Raw genomic sequence first — 17,128 nt, 5'->3', positions numbered from 1 at the left:
GAGGGCCACCAGTTTGACACCCATGTACTAAGGTCTTGTACTGCTTTACAAATAGACTGCTTTGTCGCTAATACATTTCCACCTATTATACCAGAATAAACCATTTCTGCTACAGGCCAATTTTACACTGCTGTATCCTCTGCAGTATCTTAATGCTTGTGGTAAACCCCTTGCATGTGCTCTCTGTCTCTAGTAAATTCATCCTAACCTTGCTCAGTACAATTTCCTGCTGCTGGTTACTTTTACACTGTTGTGTCGTCTTTCCTCTTTTCTTTGTCTCTAGTACATTTCAGAAAATTCTCTCATAAACAAAGTTTTGTTACTGGTCACTTTCATGCTGTTGTATCTCCTGCAGTCTCTTAAACTGGTTGTACACCTCAGACATTAAATCTGAACAAAACATATCCCTCTATAGTGTGTACCAGTCTCATTTAAGAGCACTCAGTGTCATTATTGTCTACTGCTTCATTACTCTGCTATTCGCATTGTGATGGATATGGTAAAATGCCTATTTGTTTTCCTGTTGATTATATACATTTTTCTATACATATATACTTTTATACTTTTATATTTCTAAATGCTTTGTATGAATATATATATATATGTGTTGTGTGTATATCTTTTCCTGCTGTTCTTTGTGGTACTTTCCATGCTTGTGTTAAGCAATTCTTAATCAAAAATGTCTGCTGAGCAACCCCTCCCATTGAGTGAAAAGCTTGAAGAACAAAGGAAATATTTATTTCTAGATAACACCTAGAAGAAGATCACGCCTACATTCTGAAGGAAGATTGCTTTCATGTTAAAATGACCAATGCGCTCACATGACCCTTGCATCATCTTGCATATATAAACTCACTTTCTCATTCCAATAAACTAGAAGTTTTCACAGACTGAACTTGCGGGTCAGTGTGGGTTTCTTCAAGTGCAGGCACTCCAGAGCTAGCATGATTAATTAGGACAGGAACAGATAATCACCGAACACTTAGTCTACTAAATCAGCATGAGTCACTTCTGACAAGTTTTCCTGACACCAAGAAAAAATGGTGACAGGGGAGGGACTTCCAGCAAATTGACAGCCTCAGCTCTGTTCCTGTGTGCTGTGTGAAGTGAAGGGGGTGTGTCTATTCTCTCCAATCCACTCTCAGAGCTCTGCTCACTGAGCTCTGCAAAGTGTAATGTCAATTCTCCACCTCCTGCTTTATGAATTCTCAGACAAGTTTTATGAATTCAGCACTTTGAATGGATGTAGAGAATACTGCAGATAAACAGATACAACTTATATACAAGGATGTGTTTCATTTCTGTGTATCACCTGAGGCCAGTCACTTCACCAGGTACATGCAAGGGTTTGAAACCCACCACTCTTAAAGAGAGTTTGATAGAAATTGGCAGCCTTAGCAAACTACTGGCTGGTTTCTGTCACTATTTCCTATTACCACTTCATGGGTTTTTTTTTTTATCTAAATCTGCTAGTACACCTAACACTACTATCACCCCAGATTGACAATCTGAGGTCCAAGGGTGGATCCTCCATCCAGAGTGGAGACACCTAAGACAGGAAGTGTGTTATTGGCTGGATCACCAAGTGAAAATAAAGGGAAAAAAGTTTTAAAAAATAAAAACAAATTCATCCACCACATTTGAGGATTGGTAAGCTACAATATACAGTAACACATTTTTGATTTGGGTTTAAACAAGGGCATAACTATAGAAATCTTTTTATATGGACCTCTTTCCACCTCCCTACAGTCACTGATCTTAGCATAAAGCATGTCTATATCAAGAACAGATAGCAAGAGAGTGTAGTCAGTACACCACTAGGGACCAGTGCTATGAACAGAGGCTGTCAGAGAAGAGGGGGAATCAGGGAATTCACTTTTAACATTGTTTTTTTCCAGCTATCTGCTCTGTACCGAGTAGGTGTCTACTGTTGGGGTGCACAACATGTCATGTTTCTGTGTTTCACTGCACTATGCAAAGTTTGTGTTAGTAAGAGTTTATGCACCAGGCTGCCTAGGGAAGTAGGAAGGGGTTAAGGTTACCACTCCTGGATGCTTATGGTCCTGTTTCCTGGCCTATAAATACAAGGGGAGGTAACTTTTGGGAGGTTCTTCCACATGGGAACTAGCAGGGAGCCCAATTGCATGATGTAACCCCCCCCCCTCCTGAAGAAAATGTGACCACCCTTTTGGGGCACACAGTTGGGGTGCTGAAGCCAGAACATGGACTCTGATAAGAAGAATCTTCCTTGCTTCGAGGAATGATATGGGCAGCCTGAATCAGCCTAGTTAGTTAGTACGTACTGAACTGTGTCTGCAGTTAACTGTGGAAGCCTGAAATCTATTAACTTTGTGCAAGAACTTTCAGTAAAGGTTACAAGTGCCTGGTCTGAAGTATCTAAAAGGGGTGCATGTACGGCAAGTGTATCAAAAAAACAATGGCTTGCAACAGGGGATGTGTGCTACCAAGGTCTACAACTGGGAAGTGTTGCATTAGAAGATCTAAGTGTCTTTGCCATTAGTAACCAATAGTGGCCAGCTGGCATGTTCATTGTGACTGGCAGGGATGATGGTGTACTTTGGTAGCGAGGGGATGCCTTATGTCAGTGTTTCTCAACCAGGGTTACACAGAATCATTAGAATTCTGCGAGAAGTCCCCAGAGGTTCTGCCAGGATACTTTATGGCGGACATATATCGCCTAATGTTGTTTTCCATGTTGTTCGCAGTGCGCACTGACAGTCAGAAGTGTCAGTGCGCATTGATACCCAATAACTGCTCTATAGTTCCAGCCCCTATAAAGTCAGAGGACGGGGCCAGGAGTAGTGCAGAGTGCGGGAGCTGAAGGGAGGTGTCAGCTTTTTGTGACAGCACTGAGCACAGAGCCGGAGAATGTGGCTTGCATTGAGAGAGGAGATCCTACAGCTACAAAGATGCAGAGTGCAAGGGGTGGTGGAGGGAGGAGGGTAGAGAGCCGCTAGCCGCTAAAGCACATGGCTGGATCAAGAGGCAAGATCCTGTTACAGCCGTGGTATTGCAGAGTGTGTGGAGGAGAAAGCAGAAGGCCACCAGAGCATGTGGCTGCATGGGAGGTGAGATCTGCATGGGAGGTGAGATCTGCATGGGAGGTGATAGTGCTGGAGGAGGAAGCAGAGAGCCACCACGGCATGTGGCTACATGGGAGGTAAGAGTGCTGGAGGAGGGGCAGAAAGGAGGCAGGAGGTGACATCCAGTGTATGACAGCCGTGATGTAGACTTCAAAGAGTTGGGAGCACATAGTTGGATCACACTGAATGTAGCAGGATGTGAGATGATACTAGCTTTTTGGTATTTCGCCATAAATGTACTGTACATAAAGCTATTATGATCTCACCTCCTGCTACATTCAGCCTCATCCAGCCACAAGCTCCCACTCTCTGCTCCCCCTCTCTGCATTCAGCGCTGCCATATACTGAATACCACCTCCTCATCCAGCCATGAGCTTCATCTACAGCTCGCTGATCAGATTCAATATTCCGTGAGCTGTAGATCTGAAAATGTTTTCAAGGGTTCCCCGAGATTTCAAACTTTTTGTAAAGGGTTCCTCGAAGGCAAAAAGGTTGAGAAATACTGCCTTATGTGAACCCCTCCCTAGCAGTCGGTGCCCCTCTGTATCTGTGATTGGACCTGCATCATAGTACCTAGCTTCATGTCACAGGGAGAGAATGTAAAGAGGATCTTCAATAACATATCACTGGGAGAGAGGCGGCATGAAGGCTTGGCTGGAGAGTGGGACACAGGCTCCGCAATATCCCCTCACAAGAGCTGCATCATGTAAGGAAGGGAGTATACAGTTGGTCTGGTGTAACGTTGCTGCTAAGTGAATGAGACACAAAGAGTTAGCTGTGCCACAAAGTGTGTTTGCTTTTAAGTTTGAGTGCATCTTTAATGCTGATTCTCAAATGACTGTGGCCTCCAGCTATATAATCAGGCATTAGCTAGTGATGAATCTAGAGTTCCCCTTTAGGGCGATGAACCCCACCCACAGCCATCTCACATTTCAGCGCCTCAGTGTAAATTCTAAGCCCTCTAACAATGTAGGGGATCAGATCAGCCTGTGCATTCCACTCGCCGTTGCCTATCCTGGGAAAGTGCTACAGGTATGAATCAGCCATCTCCTTCCTAGCTGTTGTTGGATCAGCTGCGGCAGGAGAAGAGGGGGGCAGGTCAGACCTCATAACTAGGACTGGAAAGCACTTAGAAACATGGGTGACCAAACTGTAAAAAAATATAATATACCTTCTTTAAAGCTGAATGCCCTAAAACTGAAATTTACACAATCTTCCACGCTACACATCCTCTCTACTACAACTAAGCAATAAATCCAGGTTCTCTTCTTGCTTCCCGCCTTTGAATAAACAGAGAATGAACAGCAGTAGTTCACCTCTGGGCTCTCAATGCTCTCTCCTTTCAGCATGTTCCTTGTCAGCACATGTACATTCCAGCACACCTGATTGGCTCTTCATGGTGCCCCTCCCATTCTCTTAGTGCCTCTGTACAGTAGTTCACAAATGGCTGATACCAACTCAGAAGTACTTACACTAGCTGCCATTAAAAAATAAATGTTTTTATTCTTTTAACAAATGTGTCACTGCAATAATTGGTGTGCTTTTATATCTGCTTAAAGTTTAGCTGAGAGTTTAAAGAGATTGCGCTGGGCTTGGGAATAGCAAACCTGAAGGTGTAAGTCAATTTTGGTCACGATTGCCTGAAAAACTTAAATTAATTTTCCATGGTATTAAAAATTTGCTGATGGGATAATCCACATACCAGATAAATTCACATATTAAAATACCGGATTAGAAGGAAAGTGAAAAAAACTCCATAATAACAAATACCAAAGCCTGCTCTACCTAATTAAAGGAATCGTCCGTGGTTGATCAAATTTCAGACAATGCCACTTACTAGTTTAATTAATCCTAACTCCAGGCAGACATATAAGGCACAAATTAATGCAGCTCTGTCAACAGTAATTCATCATGACATGTATTGTTTAAATTCAAGCAGTGTAAGTATCTGTATTTGATTTGCCATTAGTCTCATGAAGTCCCTGTACAGCAGAGTTCTGAGTAGGGGAAGTAAAAGCAGCACAAGGAGACAATTGGAAGTGCTGAAGTGTAAGGATAAGGCCCCATGTACAGGGGACACTTCTGAACGATGGAAACTGACTGCTGGAAAACATAGGTTAAAAAACGTCTGTTTAGCCGCATTTGCATAACGCGTTTGTGCACGTTTTTGTTTAGAAGCGTTTTTTAAAGATAAGCACAGGAGAACCTCCCAAATGCCCAGAATGCACTGAAAAGTGGTACATTAACTATTTCAGACTGTTTCAGAGAAATACAGAGAGTAGAAGCAGAGATAGCAGTATGTGTTGAGATAATTAGGTGTGAGTTGCTCATTAACATTTCTTTTGTTTCCAAGGGTGGGAAAGGTGTCTGGTGGAGGGAGTCATTAAGACCACCTGGCAGGGGGTCTTCTTGAGGAATTTGAGGTGTGAATGGTCATTAACATATCTTTTGTTTCCAAGGGTGGGAGAGGTCTGAGGTGTGAATTGGTCATTGCAATGTGTGACAGGCTTGGTAGGAACATCCTGTGTTCAGTGTTTTGTCCATCTGAGTACCTTGAAAACTCTTTACATGCATTTTTCATGATGAAAAAAAGGTTCTGGACAGCATTGGGAACTGGAAGAATTTAAAAAAATTTGCAACGCTTATAAATGCGATTTGCTGCATTTAGATAAGTTTAGCCGCGTTTACATGCGTTTTGCATTTGAAATGCTGATAAAATCGACGGCTGAACACAAGTTTGTTGCGTTCAAAAAAAGGACTGTAAACTCTACTGCCTGCAAACGACTGTAAGGCTACGTTCACACTAGCGTTGTGTGCAGGCAGCAGAGAGGCGTTTGGGAAGCATTTTTACTGCAATTCTGCACATTGCTGCACATGGTAATGTTCTAACGAGAGTGTTAGCGTCGCGGCAAAATGGACGCCTCTGGTCGAGTCAGGAGGCATCTATGGTGCCGCTCCGCAAACACCTGGCCGGCGTTTGCGGTGTGGTTGCGACGTGGGTGCGGGGCGTTTGCGGAGCGGTAACACCATTCAAACTTCATTATAGGCATTTGTGGGGCGTTTTTAACGCTCGCCAAACGCCTAGCAACTTCCGCTAAACCATGCATGCGGCATTTGTGGAGAGTTTGCCGAGCGTTAAAAAACGCTCCGCAAATGCCGGATCAACGCTTGCCAAACGCTATAAGGGGGTTTGGCAAGCGTTGGTAAAACAGTCAAGTGTGAATGAGCCCTAAACGAAGATGTGTACATGGACACACAGGAAAACATTGGGATGAGTTCAGGGGCTGCTGAAAAAAATGCTGAACAGCTCCTGAACGTGAGTTTAACAGCTGCAGTGTACATGAACCCTAATGCCTGTAGGCAGGTGATGTAGGAGGACATCAGTACTTTTAGTTGGTACTTTTGGTTGGTTTTAATTTGAGGGCAAATTGAGCATATACTCCCGAAAATCTGCACTTTGCGGACTTTAATGCAAACCCCATAAAAATAAATGGGAGGAGAATCTTGAAAATCAATTTCCTCCATTTTCGAGGCTAAGAATTGTCAAACAAATGGCATGGGCAGCTGGGCTCTATACTAGGAGGCAAGTATCAATGTCTAAAGAAATGTTAAAAATATAATTTGGTAGGGAGCAGATCTTTTAATAAGACCTAAAGAGGAAACATTAAAAATACACAATTCCTTTAAATAACATGCTTGGGGACTAAAGTGAAGTGGCATATCTGTAAGATGTACTACAGCAAAAGTGACATTTATAAAGAAAAAAAAAACATTTAAATTGCCTCTAAATGACATTTTCCAACTGTTTCATTGTAAAAAAGCAGCCTTTCATCTATATCAGACTCTGATCTTAGGTGAGCGTCTGGTATGACATGGAATGGGATTCCATCTAAAAGTACATACCAAACCCTTAGGCTACATTCACATGGGCAATTATGAACAAACAGCAGATTCCTGCATCAGGGATCACAGGTGTATGTGAATAGCTGTGGCTAGGAGACCTGTATAAATAAATAACAGTCTGACAAGAAGCCGGGGCTGTCCTCATGCAATTGTATGTAGCGCTACTCTCTCAAGGGCTATTACATTGGCGTCCCTCTTTAGATTTGCACAGTCTGGCAACACACATTCTTCTACATCTTCGCATGCATCATTAATACAGTCTTTGAGCAGAGTTTTTTTAGCTGTTTGTATTAACCACTTGAGCTCCAGAGGATTTACCCCCCTTAATGACCAGTCCTCTTTTTGCTACTCGGCGCTGCACTAATTCAACTGATAATTGCGCAGTCATGCAATGCTGCACCCAAACGAAATTCACCTCCTTTTTTTCACACAAATAGAGCTTTCTTTCGGTGTAATTTGATCACCTGTGCGCTTTTTATTTTTCACGCTATAAACAAAAAAAGGCCAACAATTTTGAAGAAAAACAATATTTTTTAATTTCAGCTATAAAAAATATATAGTAAACTCAAAGTTGGTTATAAATTTAGGCCAAAATGTATTCTGCTACATGTTTTTGGTAAAAAAAAAAATCCCAATGAGTGTATATTGATTGCTTTGTGTGGAAGTTATAGCGTCTACAAACTATGGTATAAATACTGCAATTTACGCCATTTTTCTGCTATACAGTGCTGCGCTAGTTTAACGGACAATTGCGCAGTCATGCAATATGATACCTAAATGAAATTTACATCTTTTTTTTCCCCACAAATTGAGCTTTCTTTCGGTGGTATTTGATCGCCTGTGCGGTTTTTATTTTTTGTGCTATAAAAAAAAAAGGCTTACAATTTTGAGGAAAAAAAAACAATATTTTGGACTTTTTGCTATAAAACATGTCCAGTAAAAAAAAAATGCAAAAATAAAATTTAGTCATAAATTTCTGCCAAAATGCATTCTGCGACATGTCTTTTCTAAAAAAAAAACCAATACGTGTAAATTAATTGGTTTACATGAAAGTTATAGTGTTTACAAATGGCGGGAAAGACACTGGGATTTTTAGGTTTTTTTTATACTAATAATGGCGGCGATCAGCGAATTATGGTGGCGATCAGGGACTTATGGCAGTGACCAGCGACTTATGGCGGGACTGCGGCGGACATTCTGACATTGGGGGGTACTGACTTGGGGTCACTGACATCCCCAAAAACACTAATACAGTGATCAGTGCAAAAAAAAAAACCACTGACACTGTACTAATGGCAATGGGGAGGAAGGGGTTAACTTTATTTTGCAGGGAAGGGTTATAGGAGTGAGGGGAGTGTTTTACTAGGGGGCGGGGGTGTGTACTGGAAGGAGACAAGGCTGGTCGAGAAAAGAAAACTGTTCTTTCTCGATCAGCTCATCCTCGAGCTGACAGGGAAGTGATAGACAGCACAGCTACTGCAGCTGTGCTCTCTGTCACTGTTTGCCGCTGATCGCCGGGACATAGCCGCTAAGGAGCGGCTGTGACCCGGCGACTGACATCTGCGGCGGTGATCCGTGGGACAGATAGGGCAGCGGCGCACCTCGCGCGCGCCCTATTTGTTTACAAAACACACGTTTTAAAACGTGGTTTTGACTGTGAGTGCCGCCCTGCCGCCGTATATGTACAGTGGCTGGACAACATGTAGTTAATGAGTTAAGGCTCCCCTCCCTGTGGCCTCCTTACAGGCTCCACACTCCAGCCTTCTCTAAATCCATCTTCCATCAGACTCCCCTGCTGCTCGGGCTCTGTCACAATTAAGGGTTGTCCTTGGTCACCATGCCCGGCCTCCTGTCTGGGGATTGGACAAGCGCCCTCAAACATGCAGATCTAGGCCTCCTTCCCTCTTCCACCCCCTTCCAAAAAATTCTCTACATTTCTGGAAGGGTGGGTGGGATCCAGAAGCCCTAACCTGTAGAGCCTCCCAGCCTGTACTGAGGTGAACTCACTACCTCACACCTAGGTTGACTCATCCCAGGCTGCTACCCAGCCTCTGACTAACAAAGAACAATAAACCTAACTACCAAGACGGGTCTACATATACATGTGGCTAGTGAGTCCAGAGTCGATCATCTGTCCCTAATCACAGGTAATTGCTCCATGTGCAGTTCCATGCAGACAGCTACAGACAGATGCAGCCACTGTCAGCCTTGCATTGATTTGTACAGACTTTCCAGCTGCAGCTGTTAACATACACTTTTGATTCCTGCCACAGGAATACACTGTTCAATAGTAATTGCATATGTGAACATAGCCATATCTTTGATGATGGTCTGGTTCGGATTTTAACTGGGACCCCAGGCAGATAAAACAAAGAAATAAATTGTGGAAAAATCCAAACCAGACTCTTCGGACACGTGGCCTGGTATGGGTCAGGAAGAGAGGCATTTTTTGTCATGACCATATATGCTCATTGACATCAGCCAGGTTCCCCCAGCCCTTCGTTTACATTTAGCTACCAACTGGGAAAACCTCATTCCAGACCAGAAATCTGTCAGAAGTAAATGTGTCAGCATGTTTTTTTTCAGTGGGTTGTCGGGTTTATCGTTTATCATCATTGGATCCATATTGCTGTAAGACGTAATTAATGTTTATTTATACTGTGGGGCTTTTTTTGTTAATAAAGGATTATTTTCACACCTGTGGTGTGTGTATTTGTGTATTTCTTTTTTTGGTGAATAATTAACCAAGGGTACTCTGTATCCAATATTCTATCATGTACCAAGGAAGCAGATAACTGGGCACCCCCTTATTTTACAGGGTCTTCCAGATTCTAATAAATCCCCCCCAGACCCCACATTCACAAGAGTCCTTTGTCCTCATCAACATGGGGACAGGGTGCTTTACTAGGGCCCCCCAGACAAGGTACCATGTTAAGGGCATGTGGCCTGGTATGGTTCAGGAGTGAGAGAGCTGCATGCTCGTTACCCTCCCCACCTCCTTTCCCCTCCAGACAGACTGCATGCTTGGATAACAGTCTGCAAATGTGAACCCCAGACTTACTAGGAAGCATTCCCATGATCACTAATGCACTCCTTTAGTAAACACAGTGGTCACAAGTATGATGATTGCTACAGGTGCTAGGGGAAGAACTGCATAGGACCAATCTTGGCAAGGCTCTCCCAAGGTTCTTGTCTAGTTTGATACATATATTTTGATTTTAACAGCCATTTTGTGCGCAGATGTGGTGTCTATAGTACAATCTGCTACACAAAAGGGCCCTTTAATAGTGGAAAATGTAGTCAGGAGGCATATGATAGGGATAGTCAGGCTTCCAGTTAGGGACAGAATCCTGTGTTTGTAGACCCCAGAAAGGCTGTGTCTCTGCAGCTGGAACCAAGCAAGGTCAGTAGAGACTGGAGACCTACTTGCTGGGAAGTGAAGTCTGTCTGCCAGGTGGAACACTGAAACCCTTAAAGGGGAACTTTACAGAAGGTAATCAATGGACTTCAAACCTGGGTTGTCTCTACTGTCAAAGTGCCTGACTATTGCGAAACTGGAACTGTGCAAACTAAAAGGTATTTGCAAGTTTATTGGATAACTGTTCGCATTAAAAGGAACAATTGTGTTGCTTTGGACCTCCACCTCTGTGTCCTGTATTGATATGTAACCCAACAGGAGGAACTAGTGAGAGCAGTGAGGGACTAAGGTGCCTGAAGTATCCAAAAATGTTGGTTTGACAGCAGACTTCAGTGTTTAGCTACAGCTACTGTTGAGAAATACTATACGCGTGTTCTGTATTGACATAAAATTGTGTTGAGTAGGGAGCCATCTATTAGGCATTCACTGCAATTGCACTCTTTAGTACTAATGCTTGTTAAAAATAAAGATTACCCATCTACCACTGCACTTCCACTTACGCTTCCAGAAGAACACACAAGTGAAGGCTTCCTTTCTCCTTTTGATACATATAAGCCTTGAAGTTCTTTCATTGTGTTTGTCAAAGTCATATATCTGTCTAGATCACATTTCAATAATATTAATGTGATTTGTAGGTTGCCATTTGTAAGAAATGTGTTCATTGTATACATTTATAAGAAACATGTATAAGCATATTGTAACTTCAATTTATGCGATTGTATTGCAGTTTTACAAAACGATTCACAGAAGTAAATTCAGTTTTGGAATGAAACACAACACTGCTTCTGTCAGTTTTGTTAGCTAGCTGTTTGCTAACTGTAAGTAGGACAGCATAATGTGTGTAATTGATTTGATAGCTGTGCAAGTGAGATATTTGGGTATTATTTCACAATTTTGTTCTATTGGTTCTATTTTACCAGAATTTTTGACTGAAGGATACTTGCAACGATCTCAGGTGTATGGGGAAAAATTATTACAACAGACAAACTCTGGAGAATGAAATATATATTGCAAGAGATCTAGCAGGTTCTTTTTATTTATTTATTTAGCATATTAGTGCTGTTTTTCTCCTCTAACCACTTCCAGCCTCCCATGTGGAACATGCCTGCACATTGTGATTCAGTACGGCCACTTGTAGTTTTCATCAGGAGCGCAAATGACAGGGTGACAGTGCAGGAGGAAAACTGGAAGTTATTTGTACCCAAAAAACAGAAAGTGTCTAAACAAGGACTTAACTAAGAGAATCACCAGTTAAAATTTGAAGATGCAAATTTAGAAAGATTGACATTTTCTTTAAATGGCCAAATATGGCCATATGCCTATATTAGGTTAATGATGTCATCAACATCCCTGTCCTTTGTCATATGCGGCTTCGGGTTGGGAAAGTGCAGAGCTGCAGCTGGACAGTGTAACAATAGGTAATATATTGGTGCTGGAGAGATGGGGTAAAATATTACAGTCCCATAGGTAGTAGGGAGGTATTCAGCTATTAAAATAGATAAAGTCTCTCTGCAGCACAATGAAGGCTTGAGTGTGTAACAATAGGTAATATATTGGCGCTGGAGAGGTGGGGTTAAATATTACAGTCCCATAGGTAGTAGGGAGGTATTCAGCTATTAAAATAGATAAAGTCTCTCCGCAGCACAATGAAGGCTTGAGTGTGTAACAATTGGTAATATATTGGCGCTGGAGAGATGGGGTTAAATATTACAGTCCCATAGGTAGTAGGGAGGTATTCATTGTATTTGGATAGCACAGTCATGAGCTGGACAGTGGCTGCTGTCATGTGACATATTTCCGTGAGTTCAATCCGAACCTTACCATATCCTTATTCCTTAGAGCTGCCATGGCAAAATACAAAAGGCAGGGCCTAGTTGTTCAGGAGAGGTGTCTACGGTCGTGCCTGTCTACCCTGTCCTTCTTATTTACATCATAATATTTGTACTCTTTATGTAAGCAAAGTATTTGAGGTTCATGTTTTTTTGGGGAAAAAAAAGTAGTTACCTTCCCCTAAGCTGTAACGTATCCGTACATCCCAGGCATTCATAATATCCTTATTATCAAACCCCAGCATGACGACTTGTGAGAAGCAGATAATGGCAACAGAGTGGCCCATGCCTTCATAGGAAAGCCCAGCATCTACTCCACAGATATCCTCCAATGTGATGCTGCTCTTCTCCTTGTGCCCCTTCGTCCTGTCTGATTTATCCTTGTACACCAGCATCAGCAGGCAGTCTGGAAGAGAACAGATGAGAACATTTACAATATTCTATATCTGCCTGGACACGAATAATCTGGAGCCTTTTAATGAAGTGTTACATTTCCTGTTAAATTCCATATTATTTTTATACAGAGCTCAGTTATGTAAATTGCATTCTCCTCTTTCTTTCTACGCTATAATAATAAAACCAATGCAACAATATCAAGTTCTGCCTGTTATTTTGGCCAATGCTTTATTTAACACAACTCGGTGTGTTCTTAGCCAACGTATAAAATGTAAACATGCAAGCCGGACAACTGTCTTCACCCCGGTGTAGGTTACAGCCATGTAATTGAAGATGTGTGTGGGAGAGCTGGCTTTAAACTCTGAGGTAGAGCCTATAGGCACTAAAAGGAAACTCCACTTTACTTAGGAATACAGTGTATAATTCTTAAAAATGTACTTCACTATTTAACCATTTGAACTCCTGTACCTGAATACCACTTATAGTCCAGGCCAGATCATTTTGGCATTACTTATAATAACTCGTTTTCCCAGAAAAAATTACTTTTTTTAAGGACAAACAAGGACTTCTTTTGCCAATGTTGTTTTGTAAAACTTATTTTATTTACTGGGAAAACGAGTTAACAAAAATAAGCTTTGTTCTAGGTTAAGCAGCAGTAGCTGTAAAACAACTGATACTGCAGATAAGGGCAATTTTATTTTATATTTTGCCCTGCTTACAAGGATATCAAAATAAAATTTCTGGTACAAAAGTATTGCAAAGTGATTTACAAATGAAAAGCTGCATTTTCTATATAAATTTTGCGTATTTTTTCAGTACATTGCCACAAAGATAAATAAGCAAGGCAAGCAAATAAGAAAAAAGTTTAAATGTTTAAAATGGAAAATAAACCAAAATTTAGCTAAAAGGTCATAATTAAAGAAGAAGAACTCCAGGCAAAATGTTTACTGCCCCATGCAGTGGGGCTATGCCCACACTGCGTAGATTAACTGCTCGTTTTTTTCTAGGGGTGAGGAAAGCAGAGATATACTTGCCTATCCACCGATCCTCCGAGCACAAGACCATTCCCACAGGTCCTGGCCACCCGCACATGCTTGTGGTCTTGTGAATGGACTGTTCCTGACAGCTCTGGACATGAGGACGGCAGGAATAGTCCACTGCTGGACGTGGAGGAGCGCTGTTTTCTGGAGGATCGAAGGATTGGGTGAGTAAAGATTTTCCTAGTGCCCCTGGTAAAAACATGCAGTTAACCCATGCAGTGTACAGCCCTACTGCATGGGAAAATAAAAATTTTACCTGGAGTTCTGCTTTAAGGTAAGACATAGAAGGTGCAAATTTGCTCAATTTCAAGTCAGTATTGATGGAGGAATCCCTCTTGGCAAGCTATTTTGTTCTCCTGGCAGCAGGGGGGGGGGGGACCGGCCAGGATTCAAACTGTCTATGGCCGGTTTAAAGGGAATGGAGGAGAGGAAAGTTAAGTAAGGCTAATAAAGTTTACTGTACAAGATATGCTTTAGAATTTAGATTAAGTGTATCTAAAACCAAAAATGTAATATATTGCAGCTTGTCCATAAAGTAGTTGGCCACATTAGTTTTTTTTTTTTTTTGCTTTTTCCTTTATTTTCACCTAGTGATCCTCACAGCAACTTATCTACTCTACTAGGGTGACAACACTCACTCACTGTACTGTATTAATGGGGAGTAGCATTGTCACTGCAGGACAGGAAGTGTGTTAGGACTACAGAACACCTTTCTCTCTCTTTATCTCTATAACATAAGGGGAGGGGTTTTCTAGTCTTTAATGATATCAGGGAACATTGCTAACTAATTTAGTGCAGCAGTGCACATTAAGTTTTGAATTTATGAGATTTTCATCTGTATTAACATGTATTTATTGCAGTTATCCAACTAATATAGCAAAACACTTTTAATGGAGTATTTTCTAGACCAAAAAGGAGCACAAATGGGGCATTTATTGTTAGCGTTTTCATACTCTTAAAGTTTTTTAGAGTGCACCTAATATGTCCAATGTCCACAACTGGTTGTTATAATTTATATTTCAATCCACTGTCAATTATGATCTTCTACATAAATCAACAACATTTCTATGCAACTATGGCACCAACACTTTCCACAGAACTTCCCAGATGTCCTATCCTCCTTCTAGGGCTTTTGGCTCACTACTTTTCCTAGAAGTCTACCTCTCTTGGGTTATAATCTGGAATCCAGCCCTATGAGTGATGTCTAGGTAACATGCTCATGCTTTGATTCTTCTTTGCCTTCTTGAAAAACCTGTTGCGTCTGGTAAATTTCAGCACCAGCAAAAGAGTTGCCTACAAAGACTTTATTCTGAACATGGATGATATTATTCCATCACCGAGTAATTTATGAAAGCCAATAAAAACATGAAGCTTTAGCTTTGATTTCCTATCCAGTTACACAGATCTGGTTACTGCAGTCCCTGGCACTCGCAACACATCTTTAAAGTGGAAACGACTAACATTTTCTCCACCTTTCTCCGCTGAATTCATGGTGTCATTCTGATATGTCCATTAAACATCACTGGGGTTGATTTACTAAAGGCAATTAGGTTGTTCATGTAGCAAGTTTAACTTCCATGGAAAAGGACGCTCCTTTTTGCCTTTAGTAAATCATCCCTAGTGTCATTTCCATGACTATCCCCACTAATGTCTACTATCTGCTCCACTTCAGCCCATCCTGAACTCAGCGGCCAGACTCATCCACCTCACCAACCGCTCCACCTCTGCCACCCCCCTCTGCCTATCCCTCCAATGGCTCCCTATCGCCCAACGCATCAAATTCAAACTACTCACCCTGACCTACAAAGCCATTCACAACACTGCCCCTAACTACCTCACCGACCTGATTCCCAGGTACCACCCTACCCGTACCCTTCGCTCTTCACAGGACCTCCTTGTATCTTGCCCCCTGGTCTCCTCCTCTCACGCACGTCTGCAAGACTTCTCCAGGTCCTCCCCCATCCTCTGGAACTCACTACCCCAATCTATCAGACTGTCACCTTCCCTCCTCACCTTCAGGCGCTCCCTGAAAACCCACCTCTTCAGGGAAGCCTACCCCACCCTCACCTAACTGCCGTTCTCCTTCCTACCACTCCGTCCCCCACAGCCACTTCCTCCTGTACCACTACCCCCTCCCTCCTAGATTGTAAGCTCGAAAGAGTAGGGCCCTCTAACCCTCGTGTGCTGTTTGTAGTTGCTGTACTGTTTCATGTATTGTCCCCCCTCTATTGTACAGCGCTGAGCAAACCCTTTGGCGCTATATAAACTCGATGGAATAATAATAATAATAATAATAATATAGCTTTCTTTCCATCTTCCCAACTGATCAAGTCACTAGAAATACACTTTTCTAAACACCTGTTATTAGAAAATGAAAGGGCTGTTCAAAATTCTGTGATATTGTTGTAGAGATACTGACTTCTGATCATTATAATTCATTCTATGCCCTAATCTGAAAAATGTATCTAGTACCCGTAAAGTATGAATATAAAAATATTTGTTTTAATAAGCAGCTGTGACTTCCACCAAGCAACTCGCATGTGCTCAGTGTGTGTGTACTGCAATGCAGTGACATAAATGTTGGCTGCAGAATTCAGACTATAACTGGCTATGGGCTTCTTTTGCTTCCCCTGGGGGGTGCTCATCATAAAAGTTATTCTGAATGCAGTGTGAATGCCACCATAAAACAAAGGTTTTGTACCCAACTCCTGAATGAACATGCCTTTAGAAAGAAGAAGAAGAAGGCAGAATACTTGAGCAATAGGTGGTGAATCTTCCAATAATTCCTCTTTTATTTTCGGTACAGCTCTCATCAGTAAGAGCTTTCAAGGCAGATTTTATTAAAGTGGTTCTAAACCCTCATATATACCCAGGAATGTGTCTGGCCTCAGGAGATACACAGAGATGAAGAAAATCCCCCTACATAAGGTGTACCTGTTTATCTGTAGCATTCACTTCTCTACATCTGTTCAAAGTCCAGTATTTATACAGCTTGTCTGACTGTCAGAAAAAAGGGGGTGGAGAGCTGAAATAACACATTGCAGAGATCAGTGAGAAGAGCTCTGAGAGCTGATTGGAAGGTAGAGACACACCACCCTCCACACAGCTCACAGGGACAGAGCTGAGGCTGTCAATCTCCTGGAGTTCCCTATCCTGACATAAGTTTTCCCGACACCAAGAGAAAAATTGTCAGAAGTGATTTGTGCTGATAGAGGAATAAGTCAGCAGACAGAAATGACACAGTGCTCTAGATTGAGAGAAATACACACTATAGAGGAATATGCTTTGTTCATATTTGATGTCTGAGGTTCACAACCACTTTAACCCCTTCAAGTCCGGACACTTTCACCCTCTTCCTGCCCAGGCCAATTTTCAGCTTTCAGCGCTGTCACACTTTGAATGACAATTGTGCAGTCATGCAACACTGTACCCATATGC

General features: G+C 42.0%; 1 protein-coding gene across 3 annotated transcripts in view; it reads right to left on the bottom strand.

Annotated features, from left to right (window-relative positions):
* DOK7 (docking protein 7) overlaps positions 1–17,128 on the bottom strand; it is a 229,599-nt gene that overhangs the window by 182,491 nt on the left and 29,980 nt on the right. For all 3 annotated transcript variants that reach the window (XM_089691563.1, XM_089691564.1, XM_089691565.1), the window contains exon 3: positions 12,430–12,660. In XM_089691563.1, the coding sequence (XP_089547689.1) occupies positions 12,430–12,660 (231 nt within the window). The remainder of the gene's footprint in view (positions 1–12,429; positions 12,661–17,128) is intronic.

The sequence above is a fragment of the Staurois parvus genome, unplaced genomic scaffold (assembly GCF_062004578.1).
Source record: "Staurois parvus isolate SC_StPar_1 unplaced genomic scaffold, SC_StPar_1.0 ptg000564l, whole genome shotgun sequence".
Taxonomy (NCBI): domain Eukaryota; kingdom Metazoa; phylum Chordata; class Amphibia; order Anura; family Ranidae; genus Staurois; species Staurois parvus.
Note: the sequence above shows the minus strand (reverse complement) of the source record. Positions and strands in the feature narration are given on the sequence as shown.